The sequence below is a fragment of the Choloepus didactylus genome, chromosome 4, assembly GCF_015220235.1.
Source record: "Choloepus didactylus isolate mChoDid1 chromosome 4, mChoDid1.pri, whole genome shotgun sequence".
NCBI lineage: Eukaryota > Metazoa > Chordata > Mammalia > Pilosa > Megalonychidae > Choloepus > Choloepus didactylus.
In genome coordinates, this window is record NC_051310.1 from 30,999,403 (window position 1) to 31,018,107 (window position 18,705).

Genomic DNA, 18,705 nt, shown 5'->3' on the forward strand with positions numbered 1-18,705 from the left:
GAATAGGAGATACAGGACCAAGAGGCCAGGCCCACCTCTGCCCATGAGAAAATTCTAGCCTGTGAGGGGTTGGGGGAAGAGTTAGATTTCCAGGATTCACCATCTCTCTCTGGTCTCTAAACCAAGTTTCTCCCAATTTCTTAGGTAAGAAACCAGAATTCTAACTTAAGGATAACAAACTCTGGAGTTAGTCCCATTCATTCAGTTGTTGTCCAATTCATCCCTTCAGAGGCTCTCCTCCTACCCTAAACACAGATTGAACTGGTTTTCTATCCTTGGCATGCATGAAAAAGATGGTTCACAGCATAGTGAAAGAGTTAGAAAAAAAAAAAAAAAATCAAAAGGCTCCGGTGTATGGCTGAAGAATGTGTGTGTGTTTGTGTGCATGCACTTGCCCACACCTACATGTGTACACCCATGTGCACATGTGCATGTATGTATTTACCTGGGTGTGGGTGTAGGTGATCCTGGCTAAATTGTGATATGGGGAAATTTGTCTCCCCAACCCCCAGCTGCACCCATTTCACACTCTTTTGGACCTGGACCCACGGAATCTTAGAGTTCCTCTCCTCCACTTAGGAACCAAGAACATGGTCAAAAGGATGTGGAGGACCTGATCACTTTTCTAAATACTATGTTTACTCTAAATGGACAGCTGTCATTTCTCTTATTTCCCAGGCTCACCCTCTGAAAGTCCTGAAGTAGAGAACGCATGGGGGTGGGATATAGATAAAAAACAGTCACTCTCCATTTCTCACAGTCCTTTTAATCTGCCTGAGCTCACCTCCAAAGCCTCCCATTTCAGGGAATAGCACAGTATATTTCCTAACAGATTGGGCTAAATCTAGTAGATGTGGTTAAAACATCCGATCTCCAATACTCACTAACTCTATGCCTGTGGACAAGTTATTTAACCTCTCAGAGCCTTCATCTAATTATCTAAAAATATGAATGGTACCAAAAACTTTACAAACTTGTTCTAAAGATTAAATGAGAGAATAACAATAATTTTACTCCATTAATTGAATACTTACAAAGTGGCAGGCATTGTGCTAAGATTTTTATATGATCATCTACTTAAGCCTCACAACAACCCCGAAAAGGATTATTTTCTAGATCAGAAAACTGAGGGCACAGCGTTAAAAACCCATCCAAGATCACATAATAATGAGTGATGCAATCAAGATTCATATCCAGCTCTGTTTGACTCCAAAACTCAGGATCTTAAGTTAAGAATCAAATTATACCCAGCACAATGGAGGTGCTCAACAACTGCAAATTCCCTTTTATGTCCCCTTATATGTGCATTTAGTGGCTTTGATGATCTCAGAACTATGCTACATTCCCTCCCAGATTGGCTTTCTGGGGTTCTCTCCTTGGAGATGATCAGGAATCTGGATATTCAGACCACTTCTTTAAGCATTTCTTTGTAAACAGATGTGTTGATAACGTAAGGTTTGGGTAATGAGATTTTCCAGGCCATAAGTTGCTAACTGTGAACTAATTGCTTAGCTTATTTGCAATAAATAAAGGGACTATTACATGTAAAAAATCACCAAGACCTCCTAAGCTTGTGCAAAGAGGGTCTGTCTGAGCTGTGCTTCACAAGCATCAGCTACGCAGGAAAACTTGTCCAAAGGCACAAAGCAAGAGCATCTCCTGACTTTGCTTTAGGGTAGAGTTCTGGTTCAAGATTCAAACTACTGAGTTACTAGATCCACCATGGCTATTTACCAGCTGTGTGACTTTGTGCAAGTTATAAAACCATTCTGAACCTCAGTTCTTCATCTGTAAACTATTAGCACTAAAATAGATGACTTCTAAGACCCTAACCAGTTCTAGCATTCAATGATTCTATGCCAACTGACACTTGGCTTGGCAAACCATGGTTTTCCTTGTCTTGTGATACCTTCAGAAGTACTGACTGCCAAAAATAAATTTAATCTTACTTTTCAATATATGATTTAGCCACACTGAATCTAGGACTATTTTGAAAAGATAATACCAGGCTATAAATTGGATGCTGCCTAATGTGGGACCAAGTGCTTTTTCAGGATAAAAATGTAGCAAAAGCACACACTCCCATAGATATACCAGCGAGTCCCACTGGCCACACAAACCCCTGGTTCATATGATATGATAATGTCCAATAATCATATAGGTTGCTGCATTAATAGCATATGCCGGCTGCTCGAGCAGGCACAGTCTGCTTCTCTAAGGTTCCTGGGACTGGGACCTATTCTTCTGTGCTGGTTTGGATCTGTTATGTACCTCATAAAAGGCCATATTCTTTTAATCCAATCTTCTGGGGGCAGACCTGTGAGTTTGATCTTTTGATTAGGCTGTTTCCATGGAGATGTGACCCACCCAGTTGTGGGTGGGACCTTTTGATTAGATTATTTCCATGACGATGTGACCCTGCCTATTCAAGGTCGGTCTTAATTAGTTTACTGGAGTCCTTAAGAGAGCTCAGTAAGAGAGAGAGAGAGAGAGAGATCAGAGCTGACACAGACCCAGATGCTTGGAGATGCAGACAGCCATTGAAACCAGAACCAGGACAAAAGCTAAGAGATGAAATCCAAAACTTGCCCCCAGGGAAGCTAAAAGAGGACCCCCAGACACAGAGAGAGAAATTCCAGGGGAGAAACAAGCAAGGACACACAAGGGCTGAGAGAGAGAAGCTAAGACAGAATCCCAGAGACATTCTGGAGAAAGCAATGGAAACCAGAAGCTAACCCCAGGAGAGGCCCAGCAGACTCTGGCCATGTGCCTTCCCATGTGACACAGGAACCCCAGATGCCATTGGCCTTTCTTCAGAGAAGGTATCATCCAATTGATGCCTTAATTGGGGAAGTTTCATGGCCTTAGAACTGTAAATTTGCTACCTAATAAATTCCCATTGAAAGAGCCAATCCATTTCTGTTATATTGCATTTTGGCAGCTTTAACAAACCAGAACACCTTCTATTCAGAGAATCCACAGTCCCCACCCCACTCAGTGCTGGACTGTGAAGGAACTCAAAACCATGACAAATGAGGACTGGTGGAAAAAATTAGTGTTGGTTAGCCTGAGAATGACTGACAACATTGTAACCAAGAAATTGGGATTTAGGGGATGATTATGATTACTGAATCATTATATAGATTTTTTTTTTTTTTTTTTTTTTTTTTTTTTGCTTTCTGATACATTAGAATAGCCAGAAGGAAATACCTGAAATTTCTAAACTGTAACCCTGCTACCTTGGTCTCTGATAATGACTGTATAACTATATAGTCTTTATCTTGCAATTATAAAAACCTTGTGACTGACCCTCACTTATACCCCCTTATCCTGTTTTTCAACTTTAGAGTCTTATGATCACAAAAGACAGCCCCTAATGTTTATTAATGAAGGGCCTCTAGTCAGCCTAGAACTAACTCACCTCAGTTACAAAACTATCTTGAAACAGACTGGATCAAACCAAAATTGGCCCACCTGACATGCACAGTAGCTTAAACTTCAACCTGTAAGTGACCTATACCTTATTATAATACCAAAAATCATGCCCATCATCATATTAAGGTCACCATTTTCTTACATATGTTCTGTAACTAAGCACATAATCAGTCTGCACACACTCAATAATTAGATCATCTCTAACCTTGTCATCTCAAGCCATTGTGCTTATTGTCCTAAAACTTGCCCATCTTTTAATACTATAAAACTCTCAGAGTTACTGGAATTCAGGGAGACTGATTTTTAGGCTGATAGGCCATCTGATCTCTTGCTTCAGGCTTAGCAAGAAACTGTGTCTCTCTTTGAAGCCCTGGGATCTCAGGAACTGGTAATTTGAGTACACCAGGCAGAGAACCCACTGCTTTTGATCGGTATCAACATTTTGGTGGAAAAAATGATAGTTGTCTTTAAATAACTGAAGGTATATTTGGGAAGAGGGTTTAGTCTTGATCAGTTCTGTATATGCCAGTGTCCATGGTATAGTAAGTACTTAGCAAATGTTTATTGAGTGAATAAATCCTATATGGCTTCCAAGGCCTGAACCGAGTCCAAAAGAAAGATATTAAAAGAATAAAGACTTCAGTTCATGGTAAAAGGGGCATTTTTCTAACTCTCCATGTTATCCACAAATGGAACGGCTACTTCATGGAGAGGTGAGCTCTCTTGTTGTGGGGGCAGTAGATTATATTAATCAAAATGAGGGCTCAGGAATCAAAGGCCCAGAGAGGAACGCAACCACATATTAACTAGGTGATCTTGGACAAGTTACTTAACTACCTGCTTCCCCAGTCCCTCAGATGTAAATTGAAAATGAAAATAGCACCTATCTTAGATAATTATTGCAAGGATTAAGTAAGCTAACTGTTCTAGTTTGCTAATGCTGCCAGGATGCAAAACACCAGAAATGGATTGGCTTTTATAAAGGGAGTTTATTGGTTACACAGTTACAGTCTTAAGGCCACAAAGTGTCCAAGGTAACACATCAGCAATCAGGTAACTTCACTGGAGGATGGCCAATGGTGTCCAGAAAACCTCTGTTAGCTGGGAAGGCACATGGCTGGTGTCTGCTCCAGAGTTCTAGTTTCAAAATGGCTTTCTCCCAGGACGTTCCTCTCTAGGCTTCAGCTTCTCTCCAAAATGTCACTCTCAGTTGCTCTTGAGACATTTGTCCTCTCTTAGCTTCTCTGGAACAAGAGTCTGCTTTCAGTGGCCCTCTTCAAACTGTCTCTCATCTGCAACGTCTCTCTAAGCTCCTGCGCATTCTTCAAAGTTTCCCTCTTGGCTGTGGCAAGCTTGCGTCTTCTGCCTGAACTTATATACTGCTCCAGTAACTTAATTCAGACCCACCCTGAATGGGCAGGGCAACACCTCCATGGAAATTATCCAACCAAAGTCATCACCCACAGTTGGGTGGGGCACATCTCCATGGAAACACTCAAAGAATTACAATCTAATCAACACTGATCATGTCTGCCCACACAAGATTACATCAAAGATAAGGGCATTTGGGGGACACAATATATTCAAACTGGCACGCTAACCAAGGCTTCATATTTAGTATGGCATATGGAAACAGAGTAAATACCCCCACAGAGTCCATACAGCAACTCACGGATTTTGCCAAGGGTGTTTATGCATCAAATATTGGGTTAGACTCGAAAACCTTGGAGCCGTTTTCCAAATGTAAATATAGATATGTAAATTCTGATAAAAGAGTCATCTTCCTCCATCTCATCCCCCACAACCCACAATAGACTTTCATCACCTGTACTGCTAACAGGGCTGTTACTCGTCAATCTTTTCTCCTTTCACCTTACTCTCTACAGAGCCTTGACCTTGCAGATTTCTACAGGAGACCACATCTGGGGCTGATTATGAAAAGAAGTTTCAATACAGACTGAGCAGTGGGGAAATCTGGCTGGAGATGAGGGCCCTGTAAGGAACAGAGCTCCACCATGAATGGTGACATTAAGAACCTGTCACTATCTTCAGCTCCAGAAAGGAAGTCTCAGGGGTGTGGGGAATTCAAGCAAGCAAACATCAGATCAGTTATCTTTCCTTTAAAACATAGCTGATAGAGAATATGCCAGCATTTGCTGGTGTCAGATATGGCCCTAGGCAATGGTACAAAAATAATATACAAATACCAGTGGGCCACTGCAGGAAGCTCCAGACAAGGAGTGGCTGGGAGAAGATTGAAATCTGAAAAGCACAGGGCTTTCTTTCCCTGAGGGAACAAAAAAGAGGAGTGTGCTAATCCCACAGATTTCATAAGGTTTCTGACTTACTGGCCTCTCAGAAGCCTCTGTTGGGGTTTGTCATTTTGATGAGAATGTCTTGCTGTAAAGGTTAAACATGCTAAGAAGTGTGAAATGATCCTTTCCAAGAAAGATTGCATCTACTTGCCAGGGAAATAGCTGTCTTATAGCCCACAGAAGGGGGTCTTTTAAGAGCTGTTCATACCCAGAGTTTCCAGCTCTAAGTCTTAGATGCATGTGTCACTCCATAATCCTCTCTGCTGAGCTGGAGTTCATGGGGAAAGATGGGATGGGTGATGAAAGACAAAGAGGAGAAATATATACATATCTCTTCCCTTAATATTTCTTCTCTCTAAATCTATTGCCAACATTTCAAATGAAATTTACCAACAAGAACAAATTAATGGATATTGATAAAATGCCTTTGCAATAATGCTGTCTGTGATTCTACTGCTTAATAGATTATGGGGACATAAGCATATATTTCACACAATGTGCACATATCCTGCTTGTGCATATTTCTTTGAAAATTCAACTACAGGGGAACCGAAATAAAAGACTAATAACATTATGTTCTATTGTTTGGGTCAATTCAGTTTTAGAATTCCAATTTGGGCTTTCTATTCATGACTATTACACATCTGCTGTTTCTTCCCTTAACAACTCTAGGTTGGATTTAAACAGAACCCATGATAAGAATAAAGTAGAGCAACTTTTCAGATACTAGCAGTAAACTTTACAAGTGTGCTCTGTGCACACACACATACAGGATCTTCAGTGTCTACTGTCAATGCTAACAAGCCTGAATGGGAGACCAGAATAAGGAGAAATTCAAAATATGATTTTCCTATCTCTAAAGAAAGATTCTCTTAGCTTAATCTCAAATATGGGCACCTCTACAAGAGAGAGACAAATTACAACTCATTTTCCCACCAAGTATATGCCAAAGCTTTGTTGACACAGTGGTAGTAACAATGCGTAATTTTAACATAATTATTCAAAATACAACATTACACCAGAGCCATGTCTTTATTCCAAACACAGACTATTTGAAGTTTGGGAAAAACATGCTTTGGCATGTTCCCTATGGCTTAACCTACACACTTTAAGTTATCACCTGTATCACATGCCTAACACAGACAACATATCTGAGTCACTTCCACAACAGGAAAAAAAAAATGGAATAAAATCAACATTCTTGAGTCGCTAAATTCCAGATTCAGCAAGGGGCATGTTGGCTTTATTATCCAAGTCAGCTCATTAGACACATTGCCTTTCAACAAGCCAATGAAACAGCCACTGTTGATATTCTCAGTGGTAAATATGGAAACTGAGGCACAAGGAGAGGATAAGTCACATACGTTCAGACTGGGACCAAAATATAGCTTGACTCCTAGCTACATCTCCTGAATCACCTCAATCTTCCCCACTCCCCTCAAGAATCTCCCAGTGATTCAAGACAGCTGGGAAGTAGAAGGAAGGAACATGAGTTTTGTTGGCCAAACAATTGTTTTAATCCAGTCTTGGCCACTCTTGAGCTGTGTAAAATTGGTCACTAAGTCCTATCAACATTAGTCATTAAATATCTATTGTATCTCGACATTAGTCCTTAAATATCTATTTGATCTGCCCCCAAAACTCAACTCTATTCTGCCTACCTCTTTCCTGAGAGGAGATCTTTGAAATGCAAATTAAACTAATGCAAACTAGTCTATCACCCTCCAGACTTCCCACCTCTAATTCATTCTCTGCCTGAGTGATCTAACCTTGTTATTCCATTGCTAAAAAATGCATGCCTCCTATAAGATAAAGCCCAAATTTGTTAAGAGAGCAAATAAGGTCCTTCGTGACTGACTCTGCCACCCCCTCCAGTCACCTTCTAAAACTACCCCTTGAATTTACCCATGCGGAACAACTTACTCCTCACTGAAGTCATATTTGAATATCTCTGCCTTCTTCCTGGAATATTTTTCCTCCCCTGCTTGCTCTGAGGGATTCCTGCTCCTCCTGCAAGACTTGGCTCATGAGTCACTACTCTGTAAAGCCTTCCCTGATGCTTCTCACTGCATTTGTGCCCCACCTTCCTCTGATATCAGACGATATCCGATGCATTTATGAGGCAGTGCCTAGGAGCATCACAGTCAATTCCTTGTATCCTTAATATTCAACACACAGCACTAGCAGTGCTCAATTGGTGCTTTGGAATGATGAATTGGGCCCTTCATTTCTTCATCTAGAATGAGGCCTGCAAAGTAGAAGTAAGGGTTAAATGGCCCAGTGTATATTAAGAACCTAACAAAGAGCAGTCAGATAACTGCTCTCAATAAATAGAAGCACTCTTAACTTTTCCTTCCTCTTAATGCAAACTATAGTGAGGAAGGAGACATCTATCTGTGAAAAGAAGCATGAAGGCAGAGATGCTAGAACAGTCCACAAAAATCCCCTTGTGTTGAGTTTCAAAGAACTTGTTTCTCATAATTTAGCTGCATCTCAATTTATGGCTTCCATAATTGGCAAATGTCTGCTGGCAGTTAGGCAGCTTTTAGCAAATGCAGTCATAAAGGTACAATGCAGCAATGTAAATGATTGCCTTGTCCCTACATTGGACAGCTCCACAGCCAGCAGCAGGTGTGACGCTGTTGGTAAGTAGCTGCTGCGCACTGCACAAAATGTACTGACCTTCATATTCTCAGGCAAAAGCAAACCTAGATGTAGATTCTTCAAAGATCTCCAAGGTCCCCAGCCTGTCCTTCTGAGAACCCTAGAGTTTCAAGACTCCAGAACCACCAAGAATAGACTTCCCCTGACTCTCCTTCTTTGGAGTATCATGAGTAGCTGTAGTCAGGGGTATTTCAGACCCTGATCTGGTAAAATAACACCTTAGGGTTTATGGACTATGGGATAATTTCTGAGGATCATATAATCCCACGCCTGTAGAAAGAGAAACCTGCAGACCTTGAAAGAGGCCAAAGAAGAGGCTATATCTGAGCACTGCTGTGGGCAACATCAGAGATACATGAGTAAGACTTAAGCATCAAGTGAGAAGAAAAAATGGGGCTGCTGACTCATGTTGCAGAATTGTGCATCTCTTAGGAAGCCCCTTTCTCTGATACACATCATAACCCATAAAAAGGGTTATGGACCAAAATGGAGATAGCCTTTTAATGCTGTTAAGAAACCTAATATGCTACTCATTAATCCATTAATTAAAAGTTATTTATCATGGGCCTGAAGTGTGCCTAGAACACCAAGATTTTCGTTTTCTTCAACGAATGAACCACAGAAGTGAAAACCTCATTTTGGTGCTGATACAGTTAAACACAACCTCCTAGCCCAGATAGTTCTGCAGTTTGCAAGGAATAGGGATTTATATTCCTATCCTGCCCTTTTTGCTCACCTTCACCCCTCTCTCTACTCAGGATATGGGAAGACATTGCCAAGCTGATGACATTTGAGAATCACAGTTTTAGAGTTAAAAGGGCCTTAGAGAGCATGAAACTCATCCATCTCATTTTATTCTTGCAGAACAAAAAAGTCAGAGAAGTCAAGTATCCAACTCAAGGTCACATATCTAAATAAAGGGTCTGGGTTTTCTTGGGCAAGGCAAGACCCTCCTCACTGGAACAAGTGAAAGTAATCATCATTGTAATGTTTGACCTTGGCAGCCAAGGTTTCTCTTGTTTGCACACCAGTGGATACAGACCCCAGCAGATCCAGGACCATTTATACAGTGGCATATCATGTTGTACATATTTTGCCTTCTCATTGTTCTCTTTTTCATTCCTGTGATTATTCCCTGAATCATTGCCCTTGGCAGACTGCATTACAGTTTGCAGATTACTTCTCCACCCCCTTTGCTAGACGGTGAGCTCACTGAGGATGGAAATCATGTCTTCTACAAATGTGTATCCTCATGACTTAGCTCACCAAGTCTGGTGCAGAAAAGAGCTAAATGCCTGTTTATGGAATTTCTATGTGAAATTGGAAGTGAATTCTAAAGAAGCATCATAACTTCCTTTCCTACAGTTCTGGCCCAAAGCTTCTGAAACTAAAGCTTCCTAAGGCAGGATTGTGTTGAGCATGTAGATGTTTTAATAATCTAACTTTAATACTCTAAGGTAAGGCACAAGATGAATTTGGGTTTTAATAATTGTATAATATGGTATTATAGTTGTCCCCCAAAAAAGATGAGGGTGGTTTGACTTAGGATGATAGCAGTGGAGAGAGACAGAAGTAGAAAGATGCAGGATGGGTTTTAGATGAAGAGTTGACAGGACTTGGTAAGATAAAGTGAATGTAGTAGGAGAAAAATCAAGGAGAATGTCCAAAGACAATGGTGATGCCATTTACTGAGGTGGGAACAACTGAAAGTAGAAAGGGTCTAGGACAGAGAAGAGGAACTCAAGACTTCTATTTGCTTCATATTATGGTTGAGACACCCATCAGACATCCAAATGGAGGCATCAAGTTGTCTGCTGGATATAGAAATCTGGGATTCTGGGGAGAGTTCCAGGTTAGAGGTCCAGATTTGAGAGTTATTCACATAGAAGATGACCTTTGACCACATGGCAATGGGTGAGTGCACCAAGAGGAGTGTGCAGGTTGGGAGGAGACCCAAGACAGAGCCTTGGAACCCTCCAACATTTAATAACCTCATAATGATGATATGTTTAGTACAGTGCTAGAGACTGTGGGGAAACAAAGATATACAATGCACTGGTTTTTTTTTTCCCTAAAAGCTTTACAAATGATCATTTTTTTAAAAGGTATACAAGAAGAAAAGTCTGTTCAATGTAATGGAAAGAAGCAATGAACTAGGAGTCAGGAATCATAGGTTCTAACTACTCTCTAGCTACTCCAAGTTAAAGTGATGTTAACTTCTTGGGGCTTTCAATTCGTCACCTATTAAAGTAAGGATTAAACACAGATAACATCTAAGGTGTCTTCCAGCTCTACTATTTTCTGATGCTGTGATTTCCAAGTGGCATATGTGTGGCATCCAAATGATGCACTCTAGCCTTGGCTAAGGGAGTGTCTTCCCACACAGAATCTGCTCTTGCCTCCCCCAGGAGCTCACAACAGCCGAGTGGTTGGCTTTTGATGGATGAAAGGGAAGTACTGGAGCTGAGAAGGGAGAAGTTGCTGCCTGCACTCCTTTCCTGTTGGAAAAAGAATCATTTTAGAGAGAAAAATGGAGACAAAAACTAAATGAAAAATAAGGTAGAATGGGGGGGGGGTGATTTGGATGTTCTTTTTTACTTTTATTATTCTGATTTTTATTCTTTCTGGTTTAAGGAAAATGTTCAAAAATAGATTGGAGTGATGAATGTACAACTATATGATGGCACTGTGAACAGTTGATTGTACACCATGGATGACTGTATGGTATGTGAATGTATCTCAGTAAAACTGAATTTAAAATTTAAAATAAAGAGTCATTTGAGAGAACTCACAATATCTGCACATTTGGCTTTCAGCTGGTGTATATGTCAGATGGATGGAATTCCAAGGACCTGTGAGAAGAGCAGATCATCCTCTCTACTACCTTTTCCTTGTTCTGCAAATTAATATTCTCAAAGACACCCAATTTCCATGATCCCAGAAAATATTCTCTTTTAGCAGACAGCAGGAGTAGCAAAAAAGTAGGGCAGGGTGAAAAAAATGTGAAGTAGTTCCACATTGCTGGTAGTTCTAACAGGATGTGGCCTTACGGGTCAGGGTACGCTGATCTCTACCATGAAAGGGCACTAAGTACACGGTTCAGTAAGCAACTACAAATATAAATATATAGACAAAGAATATATAATGATAAGGAAGAAAGATTGTAGATTGCAATATGGTATTAAGTGGGGAAAAAAGGACACACAATTTTACCTGTTGCATGACTACAGCTACATAAATGAAAACCAAAGCTTCATGCATAATTGGGAAAAGACTATAGGGAACTACACTTGTGTTTGAGCATTGGGTGATTTTCTTCTTTTGAATGCTTACTTTGCTGTTCTTTACAAATTTTATTTAATGTGCATATCATTCCTTTGCTGTATTTGTTTTTTTCCAGCTAATAAAGCTTAAAGCTTAGAGCCTTAGAGAAACCACATGTAGTCTGCCTTCTTTATTGTGGTCTTAGTGCTGGTGACTCAAATGCTGCCCTAGGCCTGAGGCAGGAAAGCATTTGAACGTAAGGGAGAATTCAGATTAAAAAATCTAAAGCACCGTGTATGCCAAAGAAGATACAAACTTTTCCACTGCACATCAATTCTCCACAAACTCAGCCCTCTCACCTCTTTCCAAAGAATAACATGAAACAATTGGCCTCCATCTGATCTCTTAGAGGGTGCTTGACATACTGTGGATACTTGCCTTTAGCCAACAAGATACACCTGAATGGAGAGAATGCCCCAGACATCTGCAGGACACAGTCCCACTGGGGATGGGGTTGTGACAGATCCTACAGATCATTTTTCTTTATGAAAATTATGCTACTGACCCACTCTCCTTAAGGTGTAACCTAAATAAGAAAAAATATCACTATACATATGCCAGCCACTGTGCTTAACACAAATTACATTTTCTCATTTCACCTCTTTACAGCCCTTGGAGTTGGTGGTATGGTGATGGCTCACAAATATGCCTCCTTTCAAGGAATCACCCCAAAGTGTACATAGGGGTAAACCCTCATATCTCTTCAGGTGACCTTGCTGACCTGAACAGAGCTGACTGGTGGAAAAGTAGACAGATGAACCAAATTGAGCCAACCAGGTTCTCCTTTATGAAAATGGCAAATCTGAACAGAAAAGTCCAGAACCTGGAAGGCAGGGAAACAAAATCACCTCAATGTCAATACCTTGGGGTCCCCAGAGATGCTCTGCTTTCTTTTCTGAGATACAGTTAGTGAGACCTTTATTTGATCAATACCTATCCAGGTAATCATCCACTAAATCCTCTTTCTTTACTCTGTTAGTGTGCTGGTTTGACAATTATGTACCCCTCAGAAGTCCGTGTTCTTTTAATCCAACCCTGTGGGGGCGGACCTATTGTGAGTGGGACCTTTTGGTTCAATTGAGATGCGACCCAGCCCATTCAGGGTGGTCTTAATCCCTTTACTGGGGTCCTTTATGAGGGTAAGAGAAACACCCAGAGACATTTTGGCAACAGCCATTGAAACCAGAACCAGGAGAGAAGGACCAGCAGATATTGCCATGTGCCTTTTCATGTGACAGAGGAACCCCAGACGCACGCAGACTTTCCTCAGAGAAGGTATCTTCCTCTTGATGTCTTAATTTGGACATTTTCATGCCTTAGAACTGTAAATTTGTAACCTAATAAAACCCCATTGAAAAAGCCAACCCATTTCTGGTATAATGCTTTTTGGCAGCTTAGAGAACTGGAACAGTTAGTCATAGTCAATTTTGTAGCTTGCAACCAAAAGAGCCTCAACTAGTAAGTATTAGTATCCCCATTTCACAGACAAGGAAAATGAGACTTTAAAAAATTAAATACTTGTACACCATTTAGCTATTACGTGACACAACCAATGGAGCCCAGGTTCATTTAACTCCGAAACTCATGCCGGTCTCCACTAGATGGTCCTGCCTCTAGGCTCTGTAACGTAGATTATTTTTGTTGAAATAGGGATGGACTTGTGCTGAGCTATATTTACTTTCTTGCTGAATAAATACCAGCGTACACTTAAAAAAAAAAGCCATCTAGAAAAGAGGATAGAATCTTCCATGGCCTGAGGGTCAATGGTCCACAAATAAATCAAATCCTGAGACTTGACTTATTGGTATTTGACTCTCACCCAATGAACTAAACAGTTTGCCTACCCTGGCAAGGAGAGATGCCTATGTTGATATCTTCTATGATGATATCTTCTTAAGAAGCAATGACTCCAGAACAGACTGAATGCAAGCTAGAATGTTCCCACTGTTTAACAGAACATCACAGAATGGCAGCTGGTTTTCCAGTAGATTAAAGCATATCAACCAAACTGATTGAAATGCTGTTTTTCAGCATTCAGTAGCTGAAACAGGCTTCTGCTTTTTAGATCATGGGGACATCTTTCATATCACTTTTAATAACACAAAAATAGCTAGAGTTAAACAATTGGGATGTGTAGAAACATCTATATCCTAGAGTAGAATCAGATCATGCTGAGAAAAATTCAGTACATTATCAAGCCAATCATCAGATGTCAAGATTCAGAGTTGCCATGTTCACGAGTAGTAGAATCTCTCCTGTGAGGGGAGACCCTGTGAGGGTCTTGCATTTTTTACTTATACCCACGCAAATCAATCCTAGTCTCATCTACTCATATATTTCCTAGTTCCCTTGTCTTCTTCCCTTGCTGACAACTCTGATCTGGGAGTTGTCCCTTAGATTGATTACTTGTATTCTTGGGCTGTTTTGATCTTGTGTCTGACCTTGGCCATCCTTAATTCTGTTTTTGCTCTGAATACCAGTTTTCAGCATTTCACCTATGCTTTCTCCATTTTGTATAACCATATTTTCCTTTCTAATGCTAATGTTGCTATTGTAGGTCCAGCACTCCACTATGAAGCTGAAGGAGAGGACACAGCTTGGACTAGGTGGGGCATGCTGCCTCAGGAATTGCCTTAGGCTTATCATATTTAGTACAAATGACTAAATTTGTACCCAGGCTTAGGGTTAGTGCTGCTACAAAAAAAAAATAGAGAAACAACGGTAAACTGATTGACCAGGTTGATGGTGTTATAGTAGATACGACAGCATTCCTTCATTCAAAGGGGAGCACATTCCTGTATAAAGAGTGATCCAATCATTTTTCCTTCACTACTCTTCAGAAGGGCCTATAATGGATACTGAGGATCAGAGGTAGAGAGAGCCCAAGGTTTTGTTAGAAATAGGAGCCAGGAACAACCAAGAACCCTGAGGTCCCCTTCTTCAGACCATCAATCCCCATGTACAGGTGGCCATTCCCACTATCCCCCTACAGACATCTAGGGAATATGAGATACCACCCATATTTCCTGGGAGGACTATAAATTCCTTGTTAAAAAGTAAGGACTACATCAGTTTTGTTTTGTTGTTGTTTTTGCAATTCTAGCATCTAGCAAAGTACCTGGTACATACTAAAACAAGCTTCAGTAAATGCCTGCTGTTTGTATGAAAAATGAAAAAAAAAATAATCAAAAAGTCAACACTGAAGAATCTGTTTCAATAAAAAACAATGTCATTGGGAAGCTCTATTTTCTTTGCTACCAGAGTGGAGTCCTATCATTTTTACACTCCACTGATTCATTCCCAACATGGTGTCAAGAACAATACAGGGCACAAAACAATTAGCAGGGGAACAAAACAATCAGTTGAGCCATCTGGGATTTGAGCGATATATAGATCAAATGTTTTAAATTTGCTAGGCTCTTTCTCATTTGGTCCAGAATGGATGAGTCTTGGCTGCACTGTAGCAGCAATAATTGTCCCTCATATATCCCCAATCAGCTGACTTTTAATGACTAGTCAAAAGTAGCAATATAAAAGGTGCAGTGACTTTCACTGTACTTGGCAAATCTTGGACTGAGTCCTGTTGATTTGCCCTTGGAATAGGTGAGCTCAGAGACACCTTACACAGCTGGCTACATTCACGGCTGCCTGTCTCTAGCAACAACAATTCTCTTGAGTTGGGAAGAGACCCAAAGGGAGAAGTGAAATGTTTGAAGTGACCTTCGGTTCTTTGATTGCTTTTGAAGACCGAAGATCTGTAACACCTTGGACTACACCAGAACTATATCATGCATCTTGAAGGTCAAATGACCTTTCTATTTTCCAGGACCAGCACCAGGGTAGGCTAACCCTAGAGAGAGATTTGGAAAGAGTCCAGGGACTTGACAGACTGACCAGCCCCATGTGTCCCTCTTCTGTTCCAGATGACTGCCTCTTCATATGAGCTCATGTTCTTGTAGTCATTGCTTTGAAAATTCAGTGCATCTGCGTTTAAATTCCATAAGCTCCAAGAAAGTTCCCTCTTCCTCCATCACCCCAATGTCCTGTGTCCTGTTCTTGGTCTGACTACAAGGAAGGTTCCCAGTCCTCTTGAAATTTACTTCAACTAATAGCATAGCTGACCTCACTGAAACACTCCTTGAAAACACCTTCTGTCTGGTCATTCAGCTGCTGTTCCTGGCCTGGTCCAGGGCCCTTCCCCCATCACCATCCTCCTGATACTTAGCCAATTATGGATACTGGTGGTCTCTAGGGATGAGACCCTGAATGTCTCTCCCTATGAAACGGTCCCTTTTCTGAATCTCTAGGTCGTCCTAGTCTGGTCCACCAAAAGAGGTCATTCTACTGCCGTATAGCATATTACTACTGCTTCACATGTAGAAGTCTCAACTCCCTAGCCAAATAAAAAAGTTCCTTGAGGGCAGGAACTGTGTCTGTTACAAATGCAGTATCCTCAGATCCTATCCTAGAGCTAAGTGCTCAGCCAAAGTTTGACAACTATGTAAATTATCTATCATAAAAATAGATTCTGACAACCCATGGACAGCCAGCCTGATTCTGTATGCTTGGCATACAAAAAATAGATCGAACTGCAATCTGGATATAGCTTATAAACTGAAGTCTCCTTGTCTTGCTTTTTTCTCTTTACTTACCTTTATCTTTGCCCTTTTCCCAAACTATAAATTCAGGACAAATATCAGATGCTAAAGAGGTGAATGGAAAGGGGCTCCTCCCAGCATCGTGGCCTGTTGTACAGCATCGGTCCCCAATGTGTCGTTCCCATCTATTCAGTCAACTCTCATACACACACACATCCTTTACTCTACACTCCAGTCCATTCTGGACTTTGTTCAGTTCCTCAATTGTGCTGTGGTCTCATCCTTGTCCTTTCATACCTGCCATCCTCCCTGTCTAGAACACACTCCTTGCTTCCACCTCTGCCAAAGTAACCCCTACTCATATTTCCATTCTCAATGTGTATGTTTCTTCCTTGTTTCCTTGCTTTATCAACCACTACAGTACACTGGTTCCCCTTGTAAGGACCTCTCAAACTTCTCTGTACTTTCCCTTCCATGAAGTTGATGACGATAATTATGATGCTAATAATCACTAACGTTTATAACCAAATGTTTGCTATATTTCAGGCATCTATTAACTCACTGAATCCTCATCATCATCTCGTGAGTTAGGTATCTATCTCCATTTTACAGATGAGGAAATCAAGTCTGAAAGATATTGATTAACTTGATGAAGTTCACATCACTCCATGAGAATCAGATTCCTCACTCAGTCTGTGCTCCAGAGCCCAAAATCTTAAAAAATACATCACACTACCTCTTATAAAATTCAAGATGTTCATAATTATTTATTTAATGACTGGATATTTTGCTAGGCAGCAAGCTCTATAAGAACAGAGCTGGGTCTGTTTTGTTCAATATTGTCTTTCTAAAGCCTAACCCAGTAGCTGGCACATAGAAAGCACTAAAAATTAAGTGTTAAATGAATAAGTGAATCAGACAGTTAGCCCACACAGAATCCCAAAAAAGAATTATCCACCCTCTTTAAATAGAAGAAATCTGATACTTAATCAGAAAAGTATCATGATCATGGTAATATTTATTCTAAAGTTTCCTTTTCTGCAAATTCAACCCTAGCCAAACAAGTCTAATACTTTAGAACCAGAAAGAGTACGAGCTTGAAATCAGTGAGCCCAGGACAAGCCTTCTCGGAAAGAAAGTGTAGATAGGTGCAAAGGTTTGGGCTATCCAGAGACGACTGCAGTCCATTACCCGACTCAGCCCTGGCATGCCATCCGGACTCACCCCTTTCGCAGGTCCTTCCCCAGTAGCCAGTGCCCGTGCAGTCGCAGATGAAGCGGTTCCAGCCGTCCTTGCACACAGCATTGTTCTTGCAGGGGTAGCTGTCACACTGCTTGGCGCTCATCCGTGAACAGGAGGACTTGACGCCTGCAGCATTCTGCATCTCCGCCAGCTGCCGGATGTTCTTGCTGCGCCCGTCAATGAACAGGTCGCGGATGCAGCCCACATAGCCATAGTTGAGCATGGCGGTCCAGAGCTCCGTGGGGAGGATGAGGCCAGCGCGGTTCTCCGGCAGCCCGCCCAGGTACATGTCCCCCTCCAGATCCAGGATCTCGCTCTCGCCACTGGCGGTGAATGGTGTGCGCCTGCTGTTCACTGATATAGTACCTGGGGTGCGGATATAGGGAAACAGAGTGAGCTAACAGCCCTCTTGGCATTGCAGGTGAGCCGCCATTACATGAACCAAATGAAAGGAGCCCAATTAAAAGGAGCCCAGCAGGTGAGCTCCAAGAACAACCATGCCTGGCCAGGAGAAGGCAATGCAGGCAACAGAATGAAATTATGCCAGACAATAAAAAGGACAATGTGGACCATTTAGTTCCAACCTCTGCCAGGTAAGGTAACTTGTCCCAGAGTGGGAACTAGGAAAGTCCCAGTGGCTTAGCACTTGGTCTGATATCTTTTCTCTGCCTAAAAGTCTTGGCTGAGAGTAGCATACAAGTTGAAAGCATAGTTCTTGCCTGTGTTTAAACCCAAGCTCTACCTTATACTAGCTGTGTAACCTTGAAAAAGTTACTTCACCTTCCATTGCCTCAGTTTCCTCATCTGTAAAGTGGGAAAATAATTGTACCCACCTCATAGGCTGGTGAGATAATTACATGAGTTAATATATGTAAAGTGCTTTTAACAGTGCCTGTGACAGATTGGGGCCCCATAAATGTTTGTTAAGTCTTCTTCACTATCTCACTGCCCCTAAAAGGATTCAATCTGCTCTTCTCTCTATCTCTATGCACTGATACTGTCTGAACTGGACAGCAATTAACTACCAGTCCTGCAAGTGAATATATTGGGCATGGCCACTGATAAATTTTAACTGGAACATGTTTCCTTATTTATTCTCTTAAAAATGTATGTATTGAACAAGTGTC

General features: G+C 41.2%; 1 protein-coding gene across 12 annotated transcripts in view; it reads right to left on the minus strand.

The window, feature by feature from the left end:
- NRXN3 (neurexin 3) overlaps positions 1-18,705 on the minus strand; it is a 1,698,447-nt gene that overhangs the window by 1,097,989 nt on the left and 581,753 nt on the right. For all 12 annotated transcript variants that reach the window (XR_005216274.1, XR_005216275.1, XM_037832161.1 and 9 more), the window contains one exon: positions 17,561-17,944. Coding sequence is in view for 10 of the 12 variants with exons in the window: in XM_037832161.1 (XP_037688089.1) it covers positions 17,561-17,944 (384 nt within the window). In the remaining 2 variants the exon portion in view is untranslated. The remainder of the gene's footprint in view (positions 1-17,560; positions 17,945-18,705) is intronic.